This window comes from Eretmochelys imbricata, chromosome 24 (assembly GCF_965152235.1).
Source record: "Eretmochelys imbricata isolate rEreImb1 chromosome 24, rEreImb1.hap1, whole genome shotgun sequence".
In the NCBI taxonomy this organism is placed as follows: Eukaryota; Metazoa; Chordata; order Testudines; family Cheloniidae; genus Eretmochelys; species Eretmochelys imbricata.
Genome location: NC_135595.1, coordinates 14473815 through 14498297, shown reverse-complemented (window position 1 = coordinate 14498297; position 24483 = coordinate 14473815). Strand labels below are relative to the sequence as shown.

The window sequence follows — 24483 nt, the reverse complement described above, 5'->3', positions numbered from 1 at the left end:
ACATGTGTATACATTTATCATTATAAAAAAATCCACAACAAAACACCCCACTGCACACACATCTTTCCTGGGGAGAGGAGGAGAGAACAAACATGTGGCAGATGTTAGTCACGTTGCTTAATGTATTTCTGGGAGGGGCTCAAATACCATGTGGATGAGCTTGGTATATGTACCTTCTGGCACAGTAGCCTGCCTCTCAGTGACTCGCCGCCTGGGGCCAGCCAACCCTTATTACTAAGTAGGCACATCTGAGCAGGAATCATATGTGTCCCCTGAAAGAAAAGCAGGAAGAAGCCAGGTTCCTGGTCCAGCAGAGAGAGTTCTCAGGGAGAAAGAGGGGAATAGAGAGGCTGCTGGCAGTGAGTAGGCTCCTGCACAGAAACCTGAAAGTAGGGGAGTGAGACGGCAGTCAGGCAATGCTTGGGAATGACCAGATAAGGTGGTGACTGGCTGTATGTGAAAACTCCTATTTGAATGAAACCCTTAGGAGGGCTGTTGCTATTGGACTTGTAAAAACCTTTTGTGAATTGTTGAGTCCAAGAGGGGAAGCTGAGGCAGGCCACATGCAGAAACCTCTGGCCACAAAGGGACACTCAGAATGATCTAAATGAGGATCTGGAGAAGGACTTACCATGATGAGCCCCTGTTTGCTCTGCAGCAGGGTGAGTGTGATCCCATACACCTGGATGGACACCAGCTTGGCCATGGACACATTCCCACTGCCCCAGGATTCTTTCTCTACGCTGATAGTAAATGGTGTAAGGTGGCTGGAATCGGTGCAGGTCTTGGCCAGGATGTAGGTGCAGGTGCCTTGGAAGTCAAAGGGGACCCCATCGAAAGAGAGGTAATGGGGATGGCCAGAGGCAGAACAGGTCGCAGATCCAAATGGATGGCATTTCTGGATGCCGTCCACCACCCCGCATTCCTCACCAGAGCCGCAGGAGAAAGCCTTACATACAACTTCCCCACCAGCCTGACATACACACTGCTCCTTGCATGAACCGCTTGGGTGGAAGGTCTCCCCGGCCTGGTAGTAAAATCCCCTGTGGAGGCATCCGCACTGGGAAATGGGGATGCAGAGCTCGCCACTGAGAACAAAGCCCTCGTCACACACGCAGCCTTCCTTACACTGGGTCGTGCATTGCACCGGGGCATAGAGGTTGCTGCATGTCAGATCGCAGCTGCTGCTGCAGAATTCATAGTGACTGTTCAGGGGACAGGACGGAGCTGTAATTAGAACAAAGAGTTAGCTCACATCGTGCATTGGCAATGTGCACAACGAACCATCACAGAACATGCAATTTCATTTAAGCTCCTAATTTTCTATTTCCTTGGTTTGGTTAATTAACAAAAGGCAGCATCTGTAATCCAGTTCCAGGTCTGGTTAACTGGTTGCTCCAAAGAAACCAGGCAATGGGATACAGATAATCTCTTTCCTAAAGCTAGCCTTCCAATTTGGACCAAGGTCAAGGTGTAGGGAGTGGAGGGCCCATGGACCTGGGAGTGTTCTGCAGAGCTTTTCACCACGAGCTTTTTGTTTAGAATACAGGTCAGTCATGCCTAAATCTCCTTCCCAGATGATGGTTTATGGGAGATGAGTCGGTGGGTTCCCAGACCTGTTCCTAGTGGACAGACATCTCAATTAGTGAGTCACCACCATGTCCCAGCTCTAATTATGTCCCAGTCTCAGCAGATAAGCCAAGAACTAGATGGGCTATGAAGGGCACCACTACATCCCCGGACAGCGCCTCTCTGGCCTGGGGTGCAGCACGTGGGTAGGGGCGCAGTGAGGGGGCAGCTCCTAGGGCCAGTGCCTGTGCTGTACCCATACTTTGGGCTCCTGTGACCATGAAGAAATGTTCTATGTCACTTGATGAGCTCAGCATTTAAACCAACATCTAACAGCCAACTTGGAACAGGGATCCCCAAGGGGCAGCGATGAACACGGGGGACTCACAGCAGAATTTCGTAGTCCTCCAGGGATGCACCACAGCTCCAGCTTCCTGACATGCCTCGGAATAGCCAGCAACGACCTGGCAGACGTTACTCTCCCGCCCACTGAGGACACAATAGCCGTACACGCAGTCTATGAAGTATCCACGGGGGTCCACTTTGCTGTGACATCCTCTGAAAGGGCCACTCTTGTGGAGGATGAGCCCACACTGTCCTCTGCTACCTAGTTGTTGTTTTTCAATAGCCTCTATACTTGCGCATGGGGGTATCGTTACTGCAGAGCATCCTGGGAGGTCGCCCACCTTCCAACTCTGGCCAAAGCTGATGGGGTTTGGTGCCCTCGTGCCATCCCTCATGAGCATGTCATCCTTCCTGTACATGTTAAAATTGCCACACAGACCACACACAGCTCCCGCGTAGGTAACTGGCAGAGTCACCGTGGTGCGTCCTGACCACCTGGCATAGGTAATGCTGAGGCCAAAGTCTGTCTGGATCACTGTGGCCCAGCCCTTTCTATACCCAGTGATTTTCTTATCAATGAGGTTGAAGGGAAGATTAATCAGAAAACTGTTCACCTGTTAAAGCAAGACACATGAGATGTGAAACATCGCTTGCCTGTGGTGGAACCTCTCACCCCAGCACAGAGCTCTGGCCCATGATTACAATAATAATCCACCTCTGTTCAAATCTTCATCCAGTCCAGCCTGCTTCCTTCCCTACAGCTTGCTTGAATCCAAGCTCTAACCAGACTTGTATTCCCCCTGGCATTAGCTATTGCACTTCCCTCCTCTCTGTCCCCCAGTGCCCCAGGTTCACACCTCTGCTGGATGCTATTGACACTGTGAAGGAGTGCTCACCCCACACCTGCCCTTGAAACGGTTAAGGTGGCTAGACGGGCCAATTAAGCATCTAAGATGCATCTGGAGGAGGAGCCAGGGAGCAATGAGAACTAATTAAAGGCTGAAGCTCACCTGAATAGGAACAGGTGGGCTGGTATAAAGCAAGGTAGCTGAGGGCAGAAGGGGGCTGCAGGGAGGAGGTCTGCAGTCACTCTCTCAGGCTAGGGAGAGCGGGGGCTTGGCCAGGAGGGAAGGGTAGAGAAGGAGATTGATAGAGGCAACATAGGAAGCAATCCAAGGAAACAGAAACAAGGCACGGGACAGGGCAGACCTTAGCTGCTGGTTTTAGGGTCCATGGGCTGGAACCCAAAGATGAGGGTGAGCCCACGTTCCCCTACCAGCCAGTGGGGATGTGGCACCATTGAGGGGCAGTGAATTGGAAGACTGCCTGGGACAGTTGGTGACACTTGGTACACAAACTTCCCAGAAAGGAGAAACTACAGTGACCCAGCCGGAGGGCCAAGCCACAAGGAGGGAGCCATCGTGTCTGGGTAGAGAGAGAGTGTCACAGAGTGAGCACTCACAGGAAGGGGCTTCAGAAAGGCAGAGCTAATTCCAGGCTGCGGCCACAAGGAGGTGCCCCACTGGGGATGAGAGCACACTGTGAAAGTGTGGACACTTGCGGATGGGAGGGAAGAGGTAGATGTGGTATATCTTGACTTTAGTAAGTCTTTTGATACTGTCTCACATGACCTTCTCAAACAAACTAGGAAAATACTACCTAGATGGAGCTACTATAAGGTGGGTGCATAACTGGTTGGAAAACCATTCCCAGAGAATAGATATCAGTGGATCACTGTCAAGCTGGAAGGGCTTATCAAGAGGGATCCTTCAAGGATCAGTTTTTGGTCTGGTTCTTTTCAATATCTTCATCAGTGATTTAGATAATGGCATAGAGAATACAAGGATAAAGTTTCTGATGATACCAAGTTGGGAGGGATTGAAAGTGCTAAAAAAGGATTCTGGTAAATTATTTTTTGACAAATAGATTCCTTATTAGGCATATTCAGACAGAACTCTGTGTAATTCACTTAAATTACAATACAGAACTGTATTTTCTGCACCTGTCAGAAGCAATGCAAAGACTTGGGGGAGTCAGAGGTAACAGAGGACCTCAGGGAGAGAGAAGGAGCCTAGGAGTGACCCTGGAGGGTGTTGGGTGTGGGTGGGAGGTTTTTCTTTGTGGGGGTGAGATTGTTAGGGTGTTGGGAAGCCTCCTCCATGAAGACCCTGGATGACCCCAAGCCTCTCTCATTCAGTCAGGCATGTCTGCCCCTGTCCCCACACTCCTCATCCCCATGGGTCTCTGCAGCCCCCCTCCCACAACCCCAGGCTCAACACTGTCACTCAACTAGCTCCTGAGCCCACACTCCAGTCTGTCTCCCCCACAAGTCATTCTGAACCCCAGTCTGTGACGCGCCCCAGCAGCCCTGTGTGCCCCACTGTGTCCTAAATTGGCTCCACAGGCAAGGTGCTGCTCATGGGGCAATTCTGAAGCACTGGGCTTAGAATTTAGTATTTTCCCACATAAAATACATTGATAAAATACATTGAAAAAATACGATGAAGTGAGCTGTAGCTCAAAAAAGCTCATGCTCAAATAAATTGGTTAGTCTCTAAGGTGCCACAAGTCCTGCTTTTCTTTTTGCGAATACAGACTAACATGGCTGCTACTCTGAAACCTGTCAATTATTTTGATAATTTATTTAACAATATTCCACTGAATGCATCCGATGAAGTGAGCTGTAGCTCACGAAAGCTTATGCTCAAATAAATTTGTTAGTCTCTAAGGTGCCACAAATCCTCCTTTTCTAATTATGCGAGAATTTCCCCAGGAGTAACAAATGCCCAGGAGTAACAAATGCCCTTTTCTAATTATGCGAGAATTTCCCCAGGAGTAACAAACCATCCCGGTGAGTCGAAAGAATAGTAAATATGGCAGGAGACCAGCTTGGCTTAACGGTGAAATCCTAACGGATCTTAAACATAAAAAAGAAGCTTACAAGAAGTGGAAGGTTGGACATATGACCAGGGAAGAGTATAAAAATATTGCTCGGGCATGTAGGAATGAAATCAGGAGGGCCAAATCGCACCTGGAGCTGCAGCTAGCGAGAGATGTCAAGAGTAACAAGAAGGGTTTCTTCAGGTACGTTGGCAACAAGAAGAAAGCCAAGGAAAGTGTGGGCCCCTTAATGAATGAGGGAGGCAATCTAGTGACAGAGGATGTGGAAAAAGCTAATGTACTCAATGCTTTTTTTGCCTCTGTCTTCACTAACAAGGTCAGCTCCCAGACTGCTGCGCTGGGCATCACAACATGGGGAATAGATGGCCAGCCCTCTGTGGAGAAAGAGGTGGTTAGGGACTATTTAGAAAAGCTGGACGTGCACAAGTCCATGTGGCCGGACGAGTTGCATCCGAGAGTCCTAAAGGAATTGGCGGCTGTGATTGGAGACCCATTGGCCATTATCTTTGAAAACTCGTGGCGAACGGGGGAAGTCCCAGATAACTGGAAAAAGGCTAATGTAGTGCCCATCTTTAAAAAAGGGAAGAAGGAGGATCCTGGGAACTACAGGCCAGTCAGCCTCACCTCAGTCCCTGGAAAAATCATGGAGCAGGTCCTCAAAGAATCAATCCTGAAGCACTTACATGAGAGGAAAGTGATCAGGAACAGTCAGCATGGATTCACCAAGAGAAGATCATGCCTGACTAATCTAATTGCCTTCTATGATGAGATTACTGGTTCTGTGGATGAAGGGAAAGCAGTGGATATATTGTTTCTTGACTTTAGCAAAGCTTTTGACACGGTCTCCCACAGTATTCTTGTCAGCAAGTTAAAGAAGTATGGGCTGGATGAATGCACTATAAGGTGGGTAGAAAGTTGGCTAGATTGTCGGGCTGAACGGGTAGTGATCAATGGCTCCATGTCTAGTTGGCAGCCGGTGTCAAGTGGAGTACCCCAGGGGTCGGTCCTGGGGCCGGTTTTGTTCAATATCTTCATAAATGATTTGGAGGATGGTGTGGATTGTACTCTCAGCAAATTTGTGGATGATACTAAACTAGGAGGAGTGGTAGATATGCTGGAGGGCAGGGATAGGATACAGAGGGACCTAGACAAATTGGAGGATTGGGCCAAAATAAATCTGATGAGGTTCAATAAGGATAAGTGCAGGGTTCTGCACTTAGGACGGAAGAACCCAATGCACAGCTACAGACTAGGGACTGAATGGCTAGGCAGCAGTTCTGCGGAAAAGGACCTAGGGGTGACAGTGGACGAGAAGCTGGATATGAGTCAGCAGTGTGCCCTTGTTGCCAAGAAGGCCAATGGCATTTTGGGATGTATAAGTAGGGGCATAGCGAGCAGATCGAGGGATGTGATCGTCCCCCTCTATTCGACATTGGTGAGGCCTCATCTGGAGTACTGTGTCCAGTTTTGCGCCCCACACTACAAGAAGGATGTGGATAAATTGGAAAGAGTCCAGCGAAGGGCAACAAAAATGATTAGGGGTCTGGAACACATGACTTATGAGGAGAGGCTGAGGGAACTGGGATTGTTTAGTCTGCAATAAGAGAAGAATGAGGGGGGATTTGATAGCTGCTTTCAACTACGTGAGAGGTGGTTCCAGAGAGGATGGTTCTAGACTATTCTCAGTGGTAGAAGAGGACAGAACAAGGAGTAATGGTCTCAAGTTGCAGTGGGGGAGGTTTAGGTTGGATATTAGGAGAAACCTTTTCACTGGGAGGGTGGTGAAACACTGGAATGCGTTACCTAGGGAGGTGGTAGAATCTCCTTCCTTAGAAGTTTTTAAGGTCAGGCTTGACAAAGCCCTGGCTGGGATGATTTAATTGGGGATTGATCCTGCTTTGAGCAGGGGGTTGGACTAGATGACCTCCTGAGGTCCCTTCCAACCCTGATATTCTATGATTCTATGATTCTATGAATGCAAAGTGCTCCATTTAGGAAAGAACAATCAGTTGCACACATAGAAAATGGGAAATGACTGCCTAGGAAGGAGTACTGTACAAAGGGATTTGGGGGTCATAATGGATCACAAGCTAAATATGACTGAACAGTGTAACACTGTTGCAAAGAAAGGAAACATCACTCTGGGATGTATTATCAGGAGTGATGTAAGCAAGGCACAAGAAGTAATTCTTCTGCTCTTCTCTGTGCTGATTTGGACTCAGTTGGAGTATTTTGTCCAGTTCTGGGTGCCAGATTTCAGGAAAGATGTGGTCAAATTGGAGAAAGTCCAGAGAAGAGCAACTAACATGATTAAAGGTCTAGAAAACCTGACCTATGAGAAAAGATTGAAAAAATGGGTTCTTTTAGTCTGGAGAAGAGAAGACTGAGAGGGGACATGATGACAGTTTTCAAGTATATAAAAGGGTTGTTACAATTTCTCCTTAACCTCTGAGGATAGGACAAAAAGCAATGGGCTTAAATTGCGGCAAGGGCGGTTTAGGTTGGACGTTAGGAAAAACTTCCTAACTGTCAGGGTAGTTAATCACTGGAATAAATTGCCTAGGGAGGTTGTGGAATATCCATCATTGGATATTTTTAAGAGCAGGTTAGACAAACACCTGTCAGGGATGGTCTGGGTAGTACTTAATCTTGCCATGAGTGCAGGGGACTTGACTAGATGACCTCTCAAGGTACTTTCCAGCCCTATGATTCTATGATTCAGACACCTTCTCACACATCCAAAGTGTAACCACATCATAGAATCATAGAATCATAGAATCATAGAATATCAGGGTTGGAAGGGACCCCAGAAGGTCATCTAGTCCAACCCCCTGCTCGAAGCAGGACCAATTCCCAGTTAAATCATCCCAGCCAGGGCTTTGTCAAGCCTGACCTTAAAAACCTCTAAGGAAGGAGATTCTACCACCTCCCTAGGTAACGCATTCCAGTGTTTCACCACCCTCCTAGTGAAAAAGTTTTTCCTAATATCCAACCTAAACCTCCCCCACTGCAACTTGAGACCATTACTCCTCGTTCTGCCATCTGCTACCATTGAGAAGTCTAGAGCCATCCTCTTTGGAACCCCCTTTCAGGTAGTTGAAAGCAGCTATCAAATCTCCCCTCATTCTTCTCTTCTGCAGACTAAACAATCCCAGCTCCCTCAGCCTCTCCTCATAAGTCATGTGTTCTAGACCCCTAATCATTTTTGTTGCCCTTCGCTGGACTCTCTCCAATTTATCCACATCCTTCTTGTAGTGTGGGGCCCAAAACTGGACATAGTACTCCAGATGAGGAGTACTCATCTGGAGTACTATGTCCCCAATCCTTAAATATTCCATTGGCTCCCTGTTGGTTACAATTCACCCTATATTTCAAAATCCTTCCATGCACTGTCTGTAACTTTTCTGGATCACGCGGGTAACTTTCCCCAAATGTTTTAGAGAGATTAGAGACAGTTTGAGAAACTCACTAGGACTTTCCCAGGGAATTGATTGCTGATCCTGAGGTTGGTCTGATACACCTTGATCTGTAGAGGAGCAGTATTGTTTGCCTGGAAGTTGACTTCAAAGTCCACCAGTCCCTCTGCCTTCTCGCACAGGGCTGTGAGCTGGTAGCAGCAGGTGCCTTTGAAGTCATATCTCCGTCCATCAAAGGTGGAATAGTGCAGATTCCTTGTCACAGAGCAGGTGGCGTAGCTGGAGGGGTAACAGCCCCGTACGCCATTCACTAGCCCGCACCTCTCCGAGTGTTTGCACGTAGCAGCCGCGCATTCGACTTGTCTAGTGGCTGCATCGCACATGCACCGTGTCCCACATGCCTCATCGACCCAGAAACTCTCATTGGGGGCATAGGGACGCCCCTCAAACTGGCACCCACAGCTGCCCTTGGGGATGCATTTGCCCTGGCTCAGCACAAAACCATCCGTGCACTGACAACTTTCCACGCAGGGGTCTTTGCAACTGCTGGGGGCTGACTGGTCCACACACGTGGCTGGGCAGGCTGTTCCACAGAGCTGGTACTGGCTGTTCTCCAGGGGGCACTCCATGGCTGGGGAGTGAAGGACCCACAGATTTAGCAGCAAGTTTCTCTCCATGCAAAAACCGTATTTAAAATAGACAGAGGGGAATGTAGCTTGTGGGGTCTGAGAGCCCTCAAATCCCAGTGACCTGAACAGGAGGCTAGGGTGCTCAGCACACTGCCGGAGGTGATTAGCACCTTACAGGATCAGGTTCATGGTAGGAAGAGTGACTTAAAAACAGGCATCATTTTACCCCAACCATCCATGTGTTATCAGTGGACGCTAGATACTCCAAGTGACAGGCACCTTAGCAATTCCAGGGACAAACAAATACTGTGGGTACAACAGAACCCAGGAGTCCTGATTTCCCAATCACTACTCAATCCCAAACCACTCGATCACGCACCCTCCTAACACCAGGGCTAGAACTCAAGAGTGCTGAGCCCTAGGTTTCCCGGTCTAACCAGCAGACCATAAACCTTGGCATACAAATCTGTACTCACGGCATCTGGCCAGCTGCCTCCATTCCCCAATCCTGACCCCCTCCAGCTGGCAGGCGTCCGCATAGGCCTTCAGGGCCTCACACAGGGCCTTCCTGTAGCCGTCGCTGTGGCACAGATCGTACACGCAGTTGTCCAAGTAGACTGTAGGATCCACCTTGGTGTGGCACTGGCTGAAGGGCCCATCTGAGACCTTGGCTATCAGGCCGCACGAGGCCTCTTCCTTGTACTTTCTGACTATGCTGGCGGCACAGGGCCTGCAACCTCCAATGCAATCGTGCCAGCAAAACTGATCCTCATCTTCCACTGCCCAGCTTTTCCCCAGGGCAGCGACACTGGGAGCCAGGTCCCCATTCGGGGTCCTGAAGTCATCGGAGGGGTCCCCATTATAGTTGCCGCACAGGCCGCAAAGGCTGTTCAAAAAGACTCTGGGAACAGTGATCCTCAGGTGGTTGTTCCAGTCATAGGACACTCTGAGGTTGAAGTCGGTGTGGAGGACGAGGGAGGTGCCGCTCTGATAGAGCCGAAGGGCCCCGTTGTTTAGGGAGATGGGTAAGTGGGCCCTGGTGTTATTCAGCTTCATGGTGAGAAAGAAAGGGCAAAGGTCACAATTGAGTGCACAAGTCTGTCATTTGCAAAGTGGCCCCTACTCAGATTAGCAAGCGATGCAATCTGGACCCAAATCAGAAGCAGAATTACTTTAAAACATCAGATTAAATAGAGCTAGGTGGAGAAATGTAATTCTTTTTGGAGGATTTCAATATTTTGAAAGTTGTTTAATAATGGAACCACACTTTCAAAAGTCGAGACTGGGATCCTAAATTCTTAACTTTCCTGCACAGTAAAAATCATGGTTTTAATAAAGACACTGGAGTTATAGATTATTACAGCAATCTGTAACTCAATAACCCACCCTTTTTGTCCTATGATGTCAGTGGGTTTAACCGCTTATGCTAAACAATCTCTTCCACCTTGTATTTAGCTATGACACTCTGGGCTCGTCTACATTTGGAACACTGCAGCTGTGGAAAATCCACACCCCTGAGGAACACAGTTATACTGACCTATTCCCTGGTGCAGGGAGCGCTATGTTGACAGGCAGGCATCACCTGTTGACATAGGTACCACCCATCAGGGCATGGCCACACTACAAAATTAAGTTGACCTGATTTACGTCAGCATAAAGCCACCTCAGTGATTACATTGCTTGTGCATGTCTACTCTTTGCTCCTGTGTCTGTGCAATATGCAACCTCACCAGGAGCACTTGTACCGATTGTACTGTCGGTGTGGGGCATTGTGGGATGGCTTCTGAAAGCCAGTAACAGTCCATGTAATCCACGCAGTATCTACATTGACATGGCGTCGACCTAACTACATCGACATTGACTCTAAACCTCTTATGGATGTGGAGTTATTAAGTCGATGTAGCAGGGACTGTTATGTTCGAGAGTGAAATTTTACTGGAGACACTTATTGGTCAAGGTGAACTGCTTTGCACTGACCTAGCACTGTAGTGTGGACTGCGTGGAGTACCTACGCCAACAAGAGAAGCTGTCCTGTCCGCCTAGGTAACATCTTCACTAGGTGCTACAGCTGTGCAGCTGCACTGGTGCAGCTCTGTAAGTGTAGACAAGCCCTTACGATGACTTAATTACATTGCTTGGAGTATGGATTTTTCACGCCCCCGAACAGGGCTGGAGCACACATAAAAAACAAATAGTGGGTGCTGAGCACCCTCTGGAAGCCCTGTGGATCAGCTCCTCCCCCTCCCTCCCAGTGCCTCCTGCCCAGTGCCATCAGCTGTTCCGCGGTGTGCAGGAGGTGCTGGGGTGAGGGGGAGGAGCAGGGCCAAGAAGGGGTGCAGAGGGGACAGGGGCTTGGGGAAAGTGGTGGAGAGGGGGGCGGAAAGAGGCGGGGCAGGGGTGGGGGCTGGGGAAAGGGGTGTAGAGGGGCACCCCCCGGGAACCAAAAAGTTGGCACCTCTGAGCGACACATCTGAGTTGATCTAATTCTCAAGCATAGACCAGCCCTGAGTACCCTTCCCAGACCTCAAAAAGAAAAGGAGTACTTGTGGCACCTTAGAGACTAACCAATTTATTTCAGCATAAGCTTTCGTGAGCTACAGCTCACTTCATCGGATGCATACTGTGGAAAGTGTGGAAGATCTTTTTATACACACAAAGCATGAAAAAATACCTCCTCCCCCCCACTCTCCTTCTGGTAATAGCTTATCTAAAGTGATCACTCTCCTTACAATGTGTATGATAATTAAGTTGGGCCATTTCCAGCACAAATCCAGGTTTTCTCACCCTCCCACACACACACAAACCCACTCTCCTGCTGGTAATAGCTTATCTAAAGTGACCACTCTCCTTACAATGTGTATGATAATCAAGGTGGACCATTTCCAGCACAAATCCAGGGTTTAAGAAGAACGTCTGAGGGGGAGGGGGGGTAGGAAAAAACAAAGGGAAATAGGTTACCTTGCATAATGACTTAGCCACTCCCAGTCTCTATTCAAGCCTAAGTTAATTGTATCCAATTTGCAAATGAATTCCAATTCAACAGTTTCTCGCTGGAGTCTGGATTTGAAGTTTTTTTGTTGTAATATCGCAACTTTCATGTCTGTAATCACGTGACCAGAGAGATTGAAGTGTTCTCCGACTGGTTTATGAATGTTATAATTCTTGACGTCTGATTTGTGTCCATTTATTCTTTTACGTAGAGACTGTCCAGTTTGACCAATGTACATGGCAGAGGGGCATTGCTGGTACATGATGGCATATATCACACTGGTGGATGTGCAGGTGAACGAGCCTCTGATAGTGTGGCTGATGTTATTAGGCCCTGTGATGGTGTCCCCTGAATAGATATGTGGGCACAGTTGGCAACGGGCTTTGTTGCAAGGATAGGTTCCTGGGTTAGTGGTTCTGTTGTGTGGTGTGTGGTTGCTGGTGAGTATTTGCTTCAGGTTGGGGGGCTGTCCATAGGCAAGGACTGGCCTGTCTCCCAAGATTTGTGAGAGTGTTGGGTCGTCCTTCAGGATAGGTTGTAGATCCTTAATAATGCGTTGGAAGGGTTTTAGTTGGGGGCTGAAGGTGACGGCTAGTGGCGTTCTGTTATTTTCTTTGTTAGGCCTGTCCTGTAGTAGGAGACTTCTGGGAACTCTTCTGGCTCTATCAATCTGTTTCTTCAGTTCCGCAGGTGGGTATTGTAGTTGTAAGGATGCTTGACAGAGCTCTTGTAGGTGTTTGTCTCTGTCTGAGGGGTTGGAGCAAATGCGGTTGTATCGCAGAGCTTGGCTGGAGACGATGGATCGTGTGGTGTGGTCAGGGTGAAAGCTGGAGGCATGTAGGTAGGAATAGCGGTCAGTAGTAGTAGTAGTCCACACAAAGATGGACGACAAGCCGTCAGGAACAGTATCCCCGATAATGTCACGGCTAACCTGGTGGCTGAACTTTGTCCTTACCCATAACTATTTTACATTTGGGGACAATGTATACCTTCAGATCAGCGGCACTGCTATGGGTACCTTCATGGCCCCACAGTATGCCAACATTTTTATGGCTGACTTAGAACAATGCTTCCTCAGCTCTCGTCCCCTAACGCCCCTACTCTACTTGCGCTATATTGATGACATCTTCATCATCTGGACCCATGGAAAAGAAGCCCTTGAGGGATTCCACCATGATTTCAACAATTTCCATCTCACCATCAACCTCAGCCTGGTCCAGTCCACACAAGAGATCCACTTCCTGGACACTACAGTGCTAATAAACGATGGTCACCTAAACACCACCCTATACCAGAAACCGACTGAACTTACAACTTACAACTACAATACCCACCTGCAGAAGTGAAGAAACAGATTGATAGAGCCAGAAGAGTTCCCAGAAGTCACCTACTACAGGAGAGGCCTAACAAAGAAAATAACAGAACGCCACTAGCCATCACCTTCAGCCCCCAAATAAAACCCTTCAACGTGTTATTAAGGATCTACAACCTATCCTGAAGGATGACCCAACACTCTCACAAATCTTGGGAGACTGGCCAGTCCTTGCCTATGGACAGCCCCCCAGCCTGAAGCAAATACTCACCAGCAACCACATACCACACAACAGAACCACTAACCCAGGAACCTATCCTTGCAACAAAGCCCGTTGCCAACTGTGCCCACATATCTATTCAGGGGATACCATCACAGGGCCTAATAACATCAGCCACACTATCAGGGGCTCGTTCACCTGCACATCCACCAATGTGATATATGCCATCATGTGCCAGCAATGCCCCTCTGCCATGTACATTGGTCAAACTGGACAGTCTCTACGTAAAAGAATAAATGGACACAAATCAGATGTCAAGAATTATAACATTCATAAACCAGTCGGAGAACACTTCAATCTCTCTGGTCACACGATTACAGACATGAAAGTTGCGATATTACAACAAAAAAACTTCAAATCCAGACTCCAGCGAGAAACTGTTGAATTGGAATTCATTTGCAAATTGGATACAATTAACTTAGGCTTGAATAGAGACTGGGAGTGGCTAAGTCATTATGCAAGGTAACCACCAACCTCAGCCTGGTCCAGTCCACACAAGAGATCCACTTCCTGGACACTACAGTGCTAATAAACAATGGTCACATAAACACCACCCTATACCGGAAACCTACTGACCGCTATTCCTACCTGCATGCCTCCAGCTTTCACCCTGACCACACCACACGATCCATCGTCTACAGCCAAGCTCTGCGATACAACCGCATTTGCTCCAACCCCTCAGACAGAGACAAACACCTACAAGATCTCTGTCAAGCTTTCTTACAACTACAATACCCACCTGCGGAAGTAAAGAAACAGATTGATAGAGCCAGAAGAGTTCCCAGAAGTTACCTACTACAGGACAGGCCTAACAAAGAAAATAACAGAACTCCACTAGCCGTCACCTTCAGCCCCCAACTAAAACCCCTCCAACGCATTATTAAGGATCTACAACCTATCCTAAAGGATGACCCAACACTCTCACAAATCTTGGGAGACAGGCCAGTCCTTGCCTACAGACAGCCCCGCAACCTGAAGCAATTACTCACCAACAACCACATACCACACAACAGAACCACTAACCCAGGAACTTATCCTTGCAACAAAGCCCGTTGCCAGTTGTGCCCACATATCTATTCAGGGGACACCATCACAGGGCCTAATAACATCAGCCACACTATCAGAGGCTCGTTCACCTGCACATCCACCAATGTGATTTATGCCATCATGTGCCAGCAATGCCCCTCTGCCATGTACATTGGTCAAACTGGACAGTCTCTACGTAAAAGAATAAATGGACACAAATCAGATGTCAAGAATTATAACATTCATAAACCAGTCAGAGAACACTTCAATCTCTCTGGTCACGCAATCACAGACATGAAGGTCGCTATCTTAAAACAAAGAAACTTCAAATCCAGACTCCAGCGAGAAACTGCTGAATTGGAATTCATTTGCAAATTGGATACTATTAATTTAGGCTTAAATAGAGACTGGGAGTGGCTAAGTCATTATGCAAGGTAGCCTATTTCCTCTTGTTTTTTCCTACCCCCCCCCCCCCAGATGTTCTGGTTTAACTTGGTTTTAAACTTGGAGAGTGGTCAGTTTGGATGAGCTATTACCAGCAGGAGAGTGAGTCTGTGTGTGTATGGGGGTGGGTTTTTGGAGGGGGGTGAGGGAGTGAGAGAACCTGGATTTGTGCAGGAAATGGCCTAACTTCATTATCATGCACATTGTGTAAAGAGTTGTCACTTTGGATGGGCTATCACCAGCAGGAGAGTGAATTTGTGTGGGGGGGTGGAGGGTGAGAAAACCTGGATTTGTGCTGGAAATGGCCTAACCTGATGCTCACTTTAGATAAGCTATTACCAGCAGGACAGTGGGGTGGGAGGAGGTATTGTTTCATATTCTCTGTGTATATATAAAGTCTGCTGCAGTTTCCACGGTATGCATCTGATGAAGTGAGCTGTAGCTCACGAAAGCTCATGCTCAAATAAATTGGTTAGTCTCTAAGGTGCCACAAGGACTCCTTTTCTTTTTGCGAATACAGACTAACACTGCTGTTACTCTGAAACCTATTTCCCTTTGTTTTTTCCTACCCCACCCCCCCAGACGTTCTTCTTAAACCCTGGATTTGTGCTGGAATTGGCCCACCTTGATTATCATACACATTGTAAGGAGAGTGGTCACTTTAGATAAGCTGTTACCAGCAGGAGAGTGGGTTTGTGGGGGGGGGGTGAGAAAACCTGGATTTGTGCTGGAAATGGCCCAACTTAATTATCATACACATTGTAAGGAGAGTGATCACTTTAGATAAGCTATTACCAGCAGGAGAGTGGGTTTGTGTGTGGGGAGGTATTTTTTCATGCTTTGTGTGTATAAAAAGATCTTCTACACTTTCCACAGTATGCATCCGATGAAGTGAGCTGTAGTTCACGAAAGCTTATGCTGAAATAAATTGGTGTACTCCTTTTCTTTTTGCGAATACAGACTAACACGGCTGTTACTCTGAAACCTTCCCAGACCTGAAGAAGAGTTCTGGATAGCTGGATGACTTGTCCCTTTCACCAACAGAAGTTGGTCCAATAAAAGACATTACCTCTCCCACCTTGTCCCTGGGACCAGCATGACGACCACGACAGAGCAAACAGTTCAAAAGTTGGAATTTTGAGGGCAAGGGGGCTGCATCAGTTAGAGCCATTAGGAAGTGGCTACAGGTAGGGAGCTATGTCACCTAGAGCCATTAGGGAGAGGCTCCTGCAGGGGAAAGGGCCACGTCTAGGGTTGTCAACTTTCTAATTGCAGAAAACCAAACACCCTTGCTCTGCTCCCTGCCCTGAGGCCCCACCCCTTCTCAGAGGCTCCGCCCCCGCTCACTCCATCCCCCCTCCCTCCGTCGCTCGCTCTCTCCCATCCTCGCTCACTCACTCATTTTCATCGGGCTGGAGCAGGGGGTTGGGGTGTAGGAGGGGTGAAGGCTGTGGGCTGGGGGTTTGGGGGTAGGAGCGGGCTCCAGGCTGGGGCCAAAGGGTTTGGAGTGTGGGAGGGGGCTCAGGGCTGCAGAAGGGGGTTGGGATGCAGAGGGGGTGAGAGCTCCAGCTGGGGATGAGGATTCTGGGGTGGGGCCAGGGATGAGGGGTTTGGGCTGCAGGAGGTGGCTCTGGGCTGGGGGTGGGGCCAGGGGGTCTGGCGGGTGGGAGGGGGCTCCGGTCTGGGGCAGGGGATTGGGGTGTGGGAGGAGGTACGGGCTCTGGTCTGGGGTGTAGGCTTTGGGGTGGGGTCAGAAATGAGGGGTTCAGGGTGCAGGACGGGGCTCCAGGCTGGGGCAGGGGATTGGGGTGTGGGAGGGGTGCCAGATGCGGGCACCAGGAGGGAGTTTGGTGCAGGAGGGGGCTCAGGGATGGGGCAGGGGGTTGGGATGCAGGAGGGGTTGCGGGGTACGGGTACCAGGAGGGAGTTTGGGTGCGGGATGGGGCTCAGGGCTGGGGCAGGGGGTTGGAGGTGTGGGAAGGAGTTCACGGTGTGGGCTCCGGGCGGCACTGAGCTCAGGCGGCCCTGTCATTTCCCAGGGATGGAGGAAGTCCGCGTGACTCCTGGGAAATGGCAGTATGTCACGGGGCTCTGTGTGCTGCCCCCGCCTGCAGGCGCTGCCCCCGCAGCTCCCGTTGGCCACGGTTCTCTGTCAAAGGGAGCTGCAGAGCCGGTGCTCGGGCGGCGCCTGCAGGCGGGGGCAGTGTGCGGAGCCCCCCTTGCTGCCCTTCTGCGTAGGAGCCGGAGGGACATGCTGGCTGCTTCCCAGGAGCTGAGCTGAGCTGGGCACGGTGCCTGCCTGCCCCTCAGCGGCCAACCAGACTTTTAGCAGCCCAGTCAGCTGTGCTGACCAGAGCCGCCAGGGTCCCTTTTCGACCGGGTGTTCAGACTGAAAACCGGAGGCCTGGCAACCCGAGCGCGTCAGTTAGAGCCGTCGGGGAGCAGCTCCCGCGGGGGAGGGGGCCGCGTGGGACAGAGCCGTCGGGGAGCAGCTCCCGCGGGGGAGGGGGCCGCGTGGGACAGAGCCGTCGGGGAGGGGGCCGCGTGGGACAGAGCCGTCGGGGAGCGGCTCCCGCGGGGGGAGGGGGCCGCGTGGGACAGAGCCGTCGGGGAGCGGCTCCCGTGGGGGGAGGGGGCCGCGTGGGACAGAGCCGTCGGGGAGCGGCTCCCGCGGGGGGAGGGGGCCGCGTGGGACAGAGCCGTCGGGGAGCGGCTCCCGTGGGGGAGGGGGCCGCGTGGGACAGAGCCGTCGGGGAGCAGCTCCCGTGGGGGAGGGGGCCGCGTGGGACAGAGCCATCGGGGAGCGGCTCCCGTGGGGGAGGGGGCCGCGTGGGACAGAGCCGTCGGGGAGCAGCTCCCGCAGGGGAAGGGGGCCGCGTGGGACAGAGCCGTCGGGGAGCGGCTCCCGTGGGGGAGGGGGCCGCGTGGGGGAGTGACGGAAGGTTGTTTTGACTAGGGTGAACAGATGTCCCGATAAAATCAGGACTGTCCCTATTTTTAGTTCTTTGTCCCGCATCCCGACCAATGCGCGGTCAGGACGCCATTTGTCCCGATATTGCGGCTTTGGCCGCTCTGGCCGCTTTTTTTTTTTCCCATGTGTCCCGATTTTTTGTCCGTTTCATCTGGTCACCCTAGTTTTGACCCTTGTCTCTGACTCCTGTTCCTGACTCCAGATCTGGCTACTAGCTCCAGCCAGGAGGTCTGACCGCCCACGTCCCAGTTGCTGACGGTAGCCCCAAGCACAGAGCTTTGGAATTGGGTCAGTGCCCCCTGCTGGCCACCTGCCCCATTCTATGACACACAGCACCTGGTATTGCCATGATGGGAATTGAGGTCAGCACTGACTCCAAGGGGAGAGTGCACCCTACTGGGATACCTGTACATCTGAACGTAGTACAGCACCCCCTAGTACAGTGCCATGGCTTCAGGGACAGCACCAATTCAGGAGGAGAGCACCATCTACTACTTAAACAATTCTACCCCCTGCAACAGCTTGGGTAAATATTTTCAAGGTATCCTATCAAAGTACTGGCCATGCCCAGCACTTACCCCCACAAAGCCGACCTCAGTCCTGGCTGCTGTGACAGTGACTCCATCCACCTGGACAGTCACCGACTCAATGTAGAAGACCTGTGTGTTTCCACTGTTCTCGCTCTCGGCTATGACGTGGAAGGAGGGCAGGACGGAGTCATCCCTGCAGGTCTTGGCCACCGTGTAGTTGCAGGTGCCGTAGAAATCATACACCCGTCCATCGAAGGTGTGGTAATGCAAGTAACCCCCCGCCCAGCACGTGGCCTGAGAGACTAGAACACACTCTGGCTGCCCATTTATCATCTTGCAAATAGTTCCTTCTCTGCAGCGGACCACACTGCACGATGGCTTTGGAATATCTAGTGGGGAAAGACAATAGAAAGACAAGAAACACCAGACTAATCAGTTATATGTGAGAGCAGAGAGGGGACTGAGGGTGGTGTGAAAATTGGGATGATATTTAGTGTCATTGGAATCCTACTTCTTAATCTAACCTGTTTGTGAAATGGAGGGAATGATCGATTGATCTATCTATCCCCATATGTCCCCTCTATCTATCTATCTAGCCATTTATCCCCATACATATTTCCCTTGGACAGTTCCCAAACCTCCCACAAGTCCTCTGCTGGGAAATCTCTCTGCAGGGGTGAGACCACAGCAGTCTTTGAGCCAGCAGAGCCACCTCCTATATCACCCTCCCCACAGCCTCTTGTGCACCTGCTGAACACAGAGAGCCACGTGACAGGTAGTATGGAGCAGAGCCCTGCAACGCAACCCAAACCTGATGGGAGCCGACAGCAAGTGTCAAGTCTGGGTCAGGTTGCGTAGGAAATCAACGGGACCCTCTTGGGCTTGGGTCAAGTCAGCTGTTCTCCTTCTGCCTGTGGGTAGGGTTGCCAGGTCTCCGTTTTTTGCCTGGAAAGTCTGGCCGAAAAGGGAACCTGGTAGTGTCCAGTCATCACTGCAGACCGGACACTAAAAGTCCAGTTACCTATAGTAACCAGCCTCCGCCACCCAGGGAATGGGGAGAGCAGAAGCTGCTGTTGGAGCCTGGAGAAGCACTCAGCAACAGCTCCGGCAGAGAAAGGTACCGGCGTACCAGCGGCTCCCCATCCTGCCTTGAGCACGGCTCTCCCTCCCCAACCCTGCCCCAGTCACCCCATCAACCTCAGAGCCCTGCTCTCTCTCCAACGTCCTGCTCCAGTCACCCTTCCACCCCTAGAGCCCTGCTCAGCTGTCAGGAGCAGGGTGGTGGAGAGAGCAGTGAGTGACAGTGGGTGGGGAAAGAGGAACAGGTGACAGGGCCTTGGGAGAAGAGGTGGAGCAGGAAAAAGGGAAGGTTCCTGTGCTCAGTGTCCAGTTTTCACAAATGAGACAGTTGGCCACCCTACCTGGCCACTGCAGCCAGGGATGGCGGATGGCAGGAACAGGTACATAGCCACCGCCGAGCCAACCCCAGGGGCAGGAGGTGACCCTGGCACTCATTCACTTTCATTGGAAGAGTCAGGCTGGGTCAGAAAATGACATGACCTTCTTGGGCTTGGGCTCTTCAGAAATTAGGCCCAAGCAGACCTCTAGCGTGGAACAGACAAGGAGAGTGGCTGAGAGGTGATGGGCTCTGACACTGCCCAGATGACTGATGGTCCCTATGGGTCTGTAGCCAGGGTGTTCTGTTTATAGCAGCCCCCAGCCTGCTCCCGGAGAGAGAATCATGGAATCTGCACAGATCTCTGACAGCTGCCCACCCGGCTCTGCTGGAGAGACCCAACAAGTCTTCCCATCTTTCCGATCGAAATTCTGCAATATTATGGGTCAAGGTTCCAGGCTAAATGAAGGGGGAGAGTGAGAAGGGTGCGGAGACACAACCACAGCTACTTACTCGCTCCTGTACAATAACCCTTCCGGGGACGTTTCAAACAGTGACTGTCCTGTACCTTTGCTGACGCAGGCCCTGACACCATCTCTAATCTGGCAGATTTCTTCTCGGGAGCAGCCCTGGGCTTTACAGGTCACCCCTTGGGCAGGAACACACGTGCAGCTTTGCTGGCACTCGTTCATCAGGACCGTCTCATTGGGCTGATGGAACGTTTGGAAAACAGGAAATAACAGAATGTAACTGGAAACAATTATTTAAAATAATTTTTGACAGCACCAAACCCAGAGCTGTGGATGTGTTTTTCTAACAGATGTGCTCTCGGAATGATATCGGGGCAGCTCTCTGGCCTGTGTTATACAGGAGGGCAGACTAGATGATCACAATGGACCCTTCTGGCCTTAGAATCTATGTATCTATAAAAATGTCCATTGTGTCATAATATTATTTCCTCTTGCCTTTTGAGAGAAAGGCTGTCTAATGGGCTAAGGACTGGGCTTAAGGCCAGGAACAACCTCCCATCTGCTACTCATTCACTAGGTGGCCTTGAGCAAGTCACTGCGCTCATCTGGGCATTAAATCTTCTGGCCTTTTTTGGCACTTTGAGCATTAGATACTAGCAGAGTGGGAAGCCAGCCTGGATGGACCAGTGTTCTGATCCAGTATAGCAAACCCTATATTCTTGACCAGTGTAGGGATTAGGATGTGGACAGAGCAAAAATTAGATCAGACCCAGACACTCCAGCAGGGGGCGGTACCTTGTAATATCTCCCACGCTCGAAGCACCCACAGCTCTGCAGAGTCACACAGCCCTGGCCACCGAAGAAGAAGCCGTCGTCACACTGGCAGCCTTCAGCACAGGTCTCTGGGCAGTCCATGATGTCTCCAGAGCAGGTGGTGGAGCAGAGGTCAGCGCAGACCTCGTAGTGGCTGTTGGCTGGGCAGCTCACAGCTTAAATAGAGAGAGAAATAAATGATGCCTGGAAAGATCTCACACCACAGTGTAGAGGGACAGACACAAAAGGAGAGAAGAGCAGGACAGGGAGGAGAGGAACAGGGCAGCTTTAGAAAGGAACATGAGATTGTTGGTTCCCACCGAGAAGAGTTCCAGAAGAAGCCCAGAGGCCTGGAACAAGATGCTCAGCAATATTGACCTCCCACTCCCTCTTCTCCCAGTGCGTCCCAGAGCTCCTACACTGTCCGCGCACTTACGGCAGAAGGAGGCGCTCCTCCAGGGCTGGATGGGGGCCCCGGCCTCTTGGCAGGCTGTCACGTAGCTGTGGATACTCTGGCACAGGACCTGGGAATCCCCATTGCCCAGGCACACATCATACAGGCAGTTGCTCAGATACACGCTGGGGCTGACCGCGCCATGGCAGGCTACGAAGGGGCCGTCGGGGTCTTTGAGCAGCCCACAGTAGTTGCGCCCTTTGAAGACGTCCTTCTTCTTCTCTTCGCAAACTGGACAGCTGTTTCCAGCACATCTGTCTGTACAGGATGCTCCTGGGATCTCGACTTCCCAAGCAGAGCCAAATGCTGCCTCATCAGGGGCTGTCCTGCCATTGGGGAGCAGGAACTCCTCGTCTTCCCGTCCATTGTAGTTCCCACACAGGCCGCATGTCTGGCCCTCGTAACTTCCTGGGATGGTGACCCTGGCCTGGTAAACCAGGTCATAGCTCACAGTGAGGCCGAAGTTGGTTTGCACCAGAATGTTTGTGCCATGTTGATATGCTCTAAGTTGCCCATCAGCCACGATCACTGGGAGGTTGTGGGACACCCCGTTCACCTGGAAGAGAGAGAACATTCCCTGTGAGTACGGGGAAGCAGGGACACAGACAAGATTCTGCTCTCACTGACACATGGCATAAATCAGAATGACTCCAGATTTCACTTTGGGATGTCTTGTCCTCACCTTCCAAGGTCTTCACATTGCCGCCCTAGTCTACATCTCTTCTCTCCTCTCCGCAACACCTCAGCTCCCTCCCAGTTCTCTCTTTACCATTGCTATTTTCTCCAACCATGTTTGGCTTGCACCTCCTTTTCATGCAAGCTCCTACACACAGAATACTCTCCTACTTCTTGTCTGTCTCCCCTTCTCCCCTAAAGACCCACTTCCCTGGTGACACCTCATTCCTTCACCCCTTGCCTTCTTCTCCTATCTCCACCAATTTACCACATGTTGTATTTGTCCCAAGTTAGACTGCAGGCTTCTCAGGGGAATGCATCATGGGAGAAATTCTTCAACACAGAGCCAAAGGAGTTAAAATGGAGAGGAAGTTTATTCCATGTTTGCAAAAATGTGAATTATGTGTAGAGTTCAAAGAAACATGGTGTATAAACCAAGAAGGGAGGCAAAGAAGATTGAGCTGAGCTAAGAGGATGCTCAGCTTGCTCAAATGAAACTCTAACATAGCAGCATCCATGAGTAATACTTCCTACCATCTCCAGTTGGCCAGGAGACTCTGTCCCATCCTCATGGATGATGATCTGGCATCAATTATTTCATGCCTTCATCACCTCTCTTCTGGACTACAGTAATGTGATATACCATGAACCCTTCAGCACTCCAGAAGCGTCTCCTCACCAGCACTGGCTACTGAGATTACATCAAAACTGTCCTCTGCTCCCTCTTCTGCCTTCCAAAGAGAACACTGAATTCAGTTCAAGCTTTCACCCCTGGCTATCTGAAAGATCAATTAAACCTTCTGGGAAAATAAGGGTAAAGTTTGCCTGTGCAGGAGATGGAGCTTTACTGGTGAGCAGTTCGAGACTGAGGAATGAACTCCCTCAGAAACAAAGGACCCTGACAAACCTCACCACTTCCCCCACAAGTGCAAGATGCATTTCTCTGACCTGCTGTCTCAAACACACACACACACACATACATATATATAGAAGGCAATATGCGTGCACATTTATATCTTTTAAAAGTAAATCCAATGCAAAACACTCCCCTGTACGCACATCTCCTCCTGGGGATAGGATGAGAGTGTTGGTTAAGTTACTTAGTGCGTTGCTGGAAAGTGCTGAAATACTACATGGATGCTCATGTTATAAGAATTTGTAAGAGGGTGGCTTGTCCTTTAAGGCCAGTGGGCCAGCCAACCCTGATTACTAAGGAGGCACACCTGAGGAGCACGAATCACCTGATTCCCCTATAAGAGCAGCAGGAAGAAGATGGGAGGCTGGCCCTGCAGAGAGAGTTCTCAGAGAGAACAGAAGAGAATCAAGAGGCTGATAGGAGCGAATAGACTCCAGCAGGGAAACTTGAAATTTGGGGAGCATGACTACAGACAGGAAAGAACTCGGAGTGACCTGGTATGGAGAAAAATGGATGGACTTGAAAACTTTATTTTTCATGTTTGATAATTTAATAATCCAGACCCTAAGGAGGGCAGTTGTTATTCAACTTGTCTTCTGAGATATTGAGGAGCCCAAGATGGGAAGCTGTGGCAGACTACCTGCAGTGCAACCTTTGCCATGAGGGGGCATTAGAGAGATGGCCAAACTGCAAACAAACCTGTGTAGAATAGAATAAAATCTCTGTCCATGAGAATATGGAGGACTTACCATGATGAGCCCTTGTTTGTTTTGCAGTAGGGTGAGTGTGATCCCATACACCTGAATGGACACCAGCTTGGCCATGGACATGTTCCTGGTGCCCCAATCTTCTTTCTCTATGCTGATAGAGAATGGTGTAAGGTCACTGGCATCAGTGCAGGTCTTGGCCAGGATGTAGGTGCAGGTGCCTTGGAAGTCAAAGGGGAACCCGTCGAAAGAGAGGTAGTGGGGATGGCCAGAGGCAGAACAGGTCGCAGATCCAAATGGGTGGCATTTCTGGATGCCGTCCACGACCCCGCATTCCTCACCAGTGCCGCAGGAGAATGCCTTACACACAACTTCCCCACCAGCCTGACACATACACTGCTCCTTGCACGAACCGCTCGGGTGGAAGGTCTCCCCGGCCTGGTAGTAAAGTCCCCAGTGGAGGCATCCGCACTGGGAAATGGGGACGCAGCTGTTGCCACTGAGAACAAAGCCCTCGTCACACACGCAGCCTTCCTTACACTGGGTCGTGCATTGCACCGGGGCATAGAGGTTGCTGCATGTCAGATCGCAGCTGCTGCTGCAGAATTCGTAGTGACTGTTCGGGGGACAGGACGGAGCT

General features: G+C 50.4%; 1 protein-coding gene across 1 annotated transcript in view; it reads right to left on the bottom strand.

The window, feature by feature from the left end:
- LOC144279946 (IgGFc-binding protein-like) overlaps positions 1-24483 on the bottom strand; it is a 63984-nt gene that overhangs the window by 3055 nt on the left and 36446 nt on the right. Inside the window, exons 15-23 of the mRNA XM_077841651.1 lie at positions 23886-24481; positions 21528-22101; positions 21074-21267; positions 20377-20518; positions 18461-18801; positions 9337-9910; positions 8285-8862; positions 1958-2528; positions 632-1227 (exon numbers count right to left, since the gene is read on the bottom strand). Of these exons, the coding sequence (XP_077697777.1) occupies positions 632-1227; positions 1958-2528; positions 8285-8862; positions 9337-9910; positions 18461-18801; positions 20377-20518; positions 21074-21267; positions 21528-22101; positions 23886-24481 (4166 nt within the window). The remainder of the gene's footprint in view (positions 1-631; positions 1228-1957; positions 2529-8284; positions 8863-9336; positions 9911-18460; positions 18802-20376; positions 20519-21073; positions 21268-21527; positions 22102-23885; positions 24482-24483) is intronic.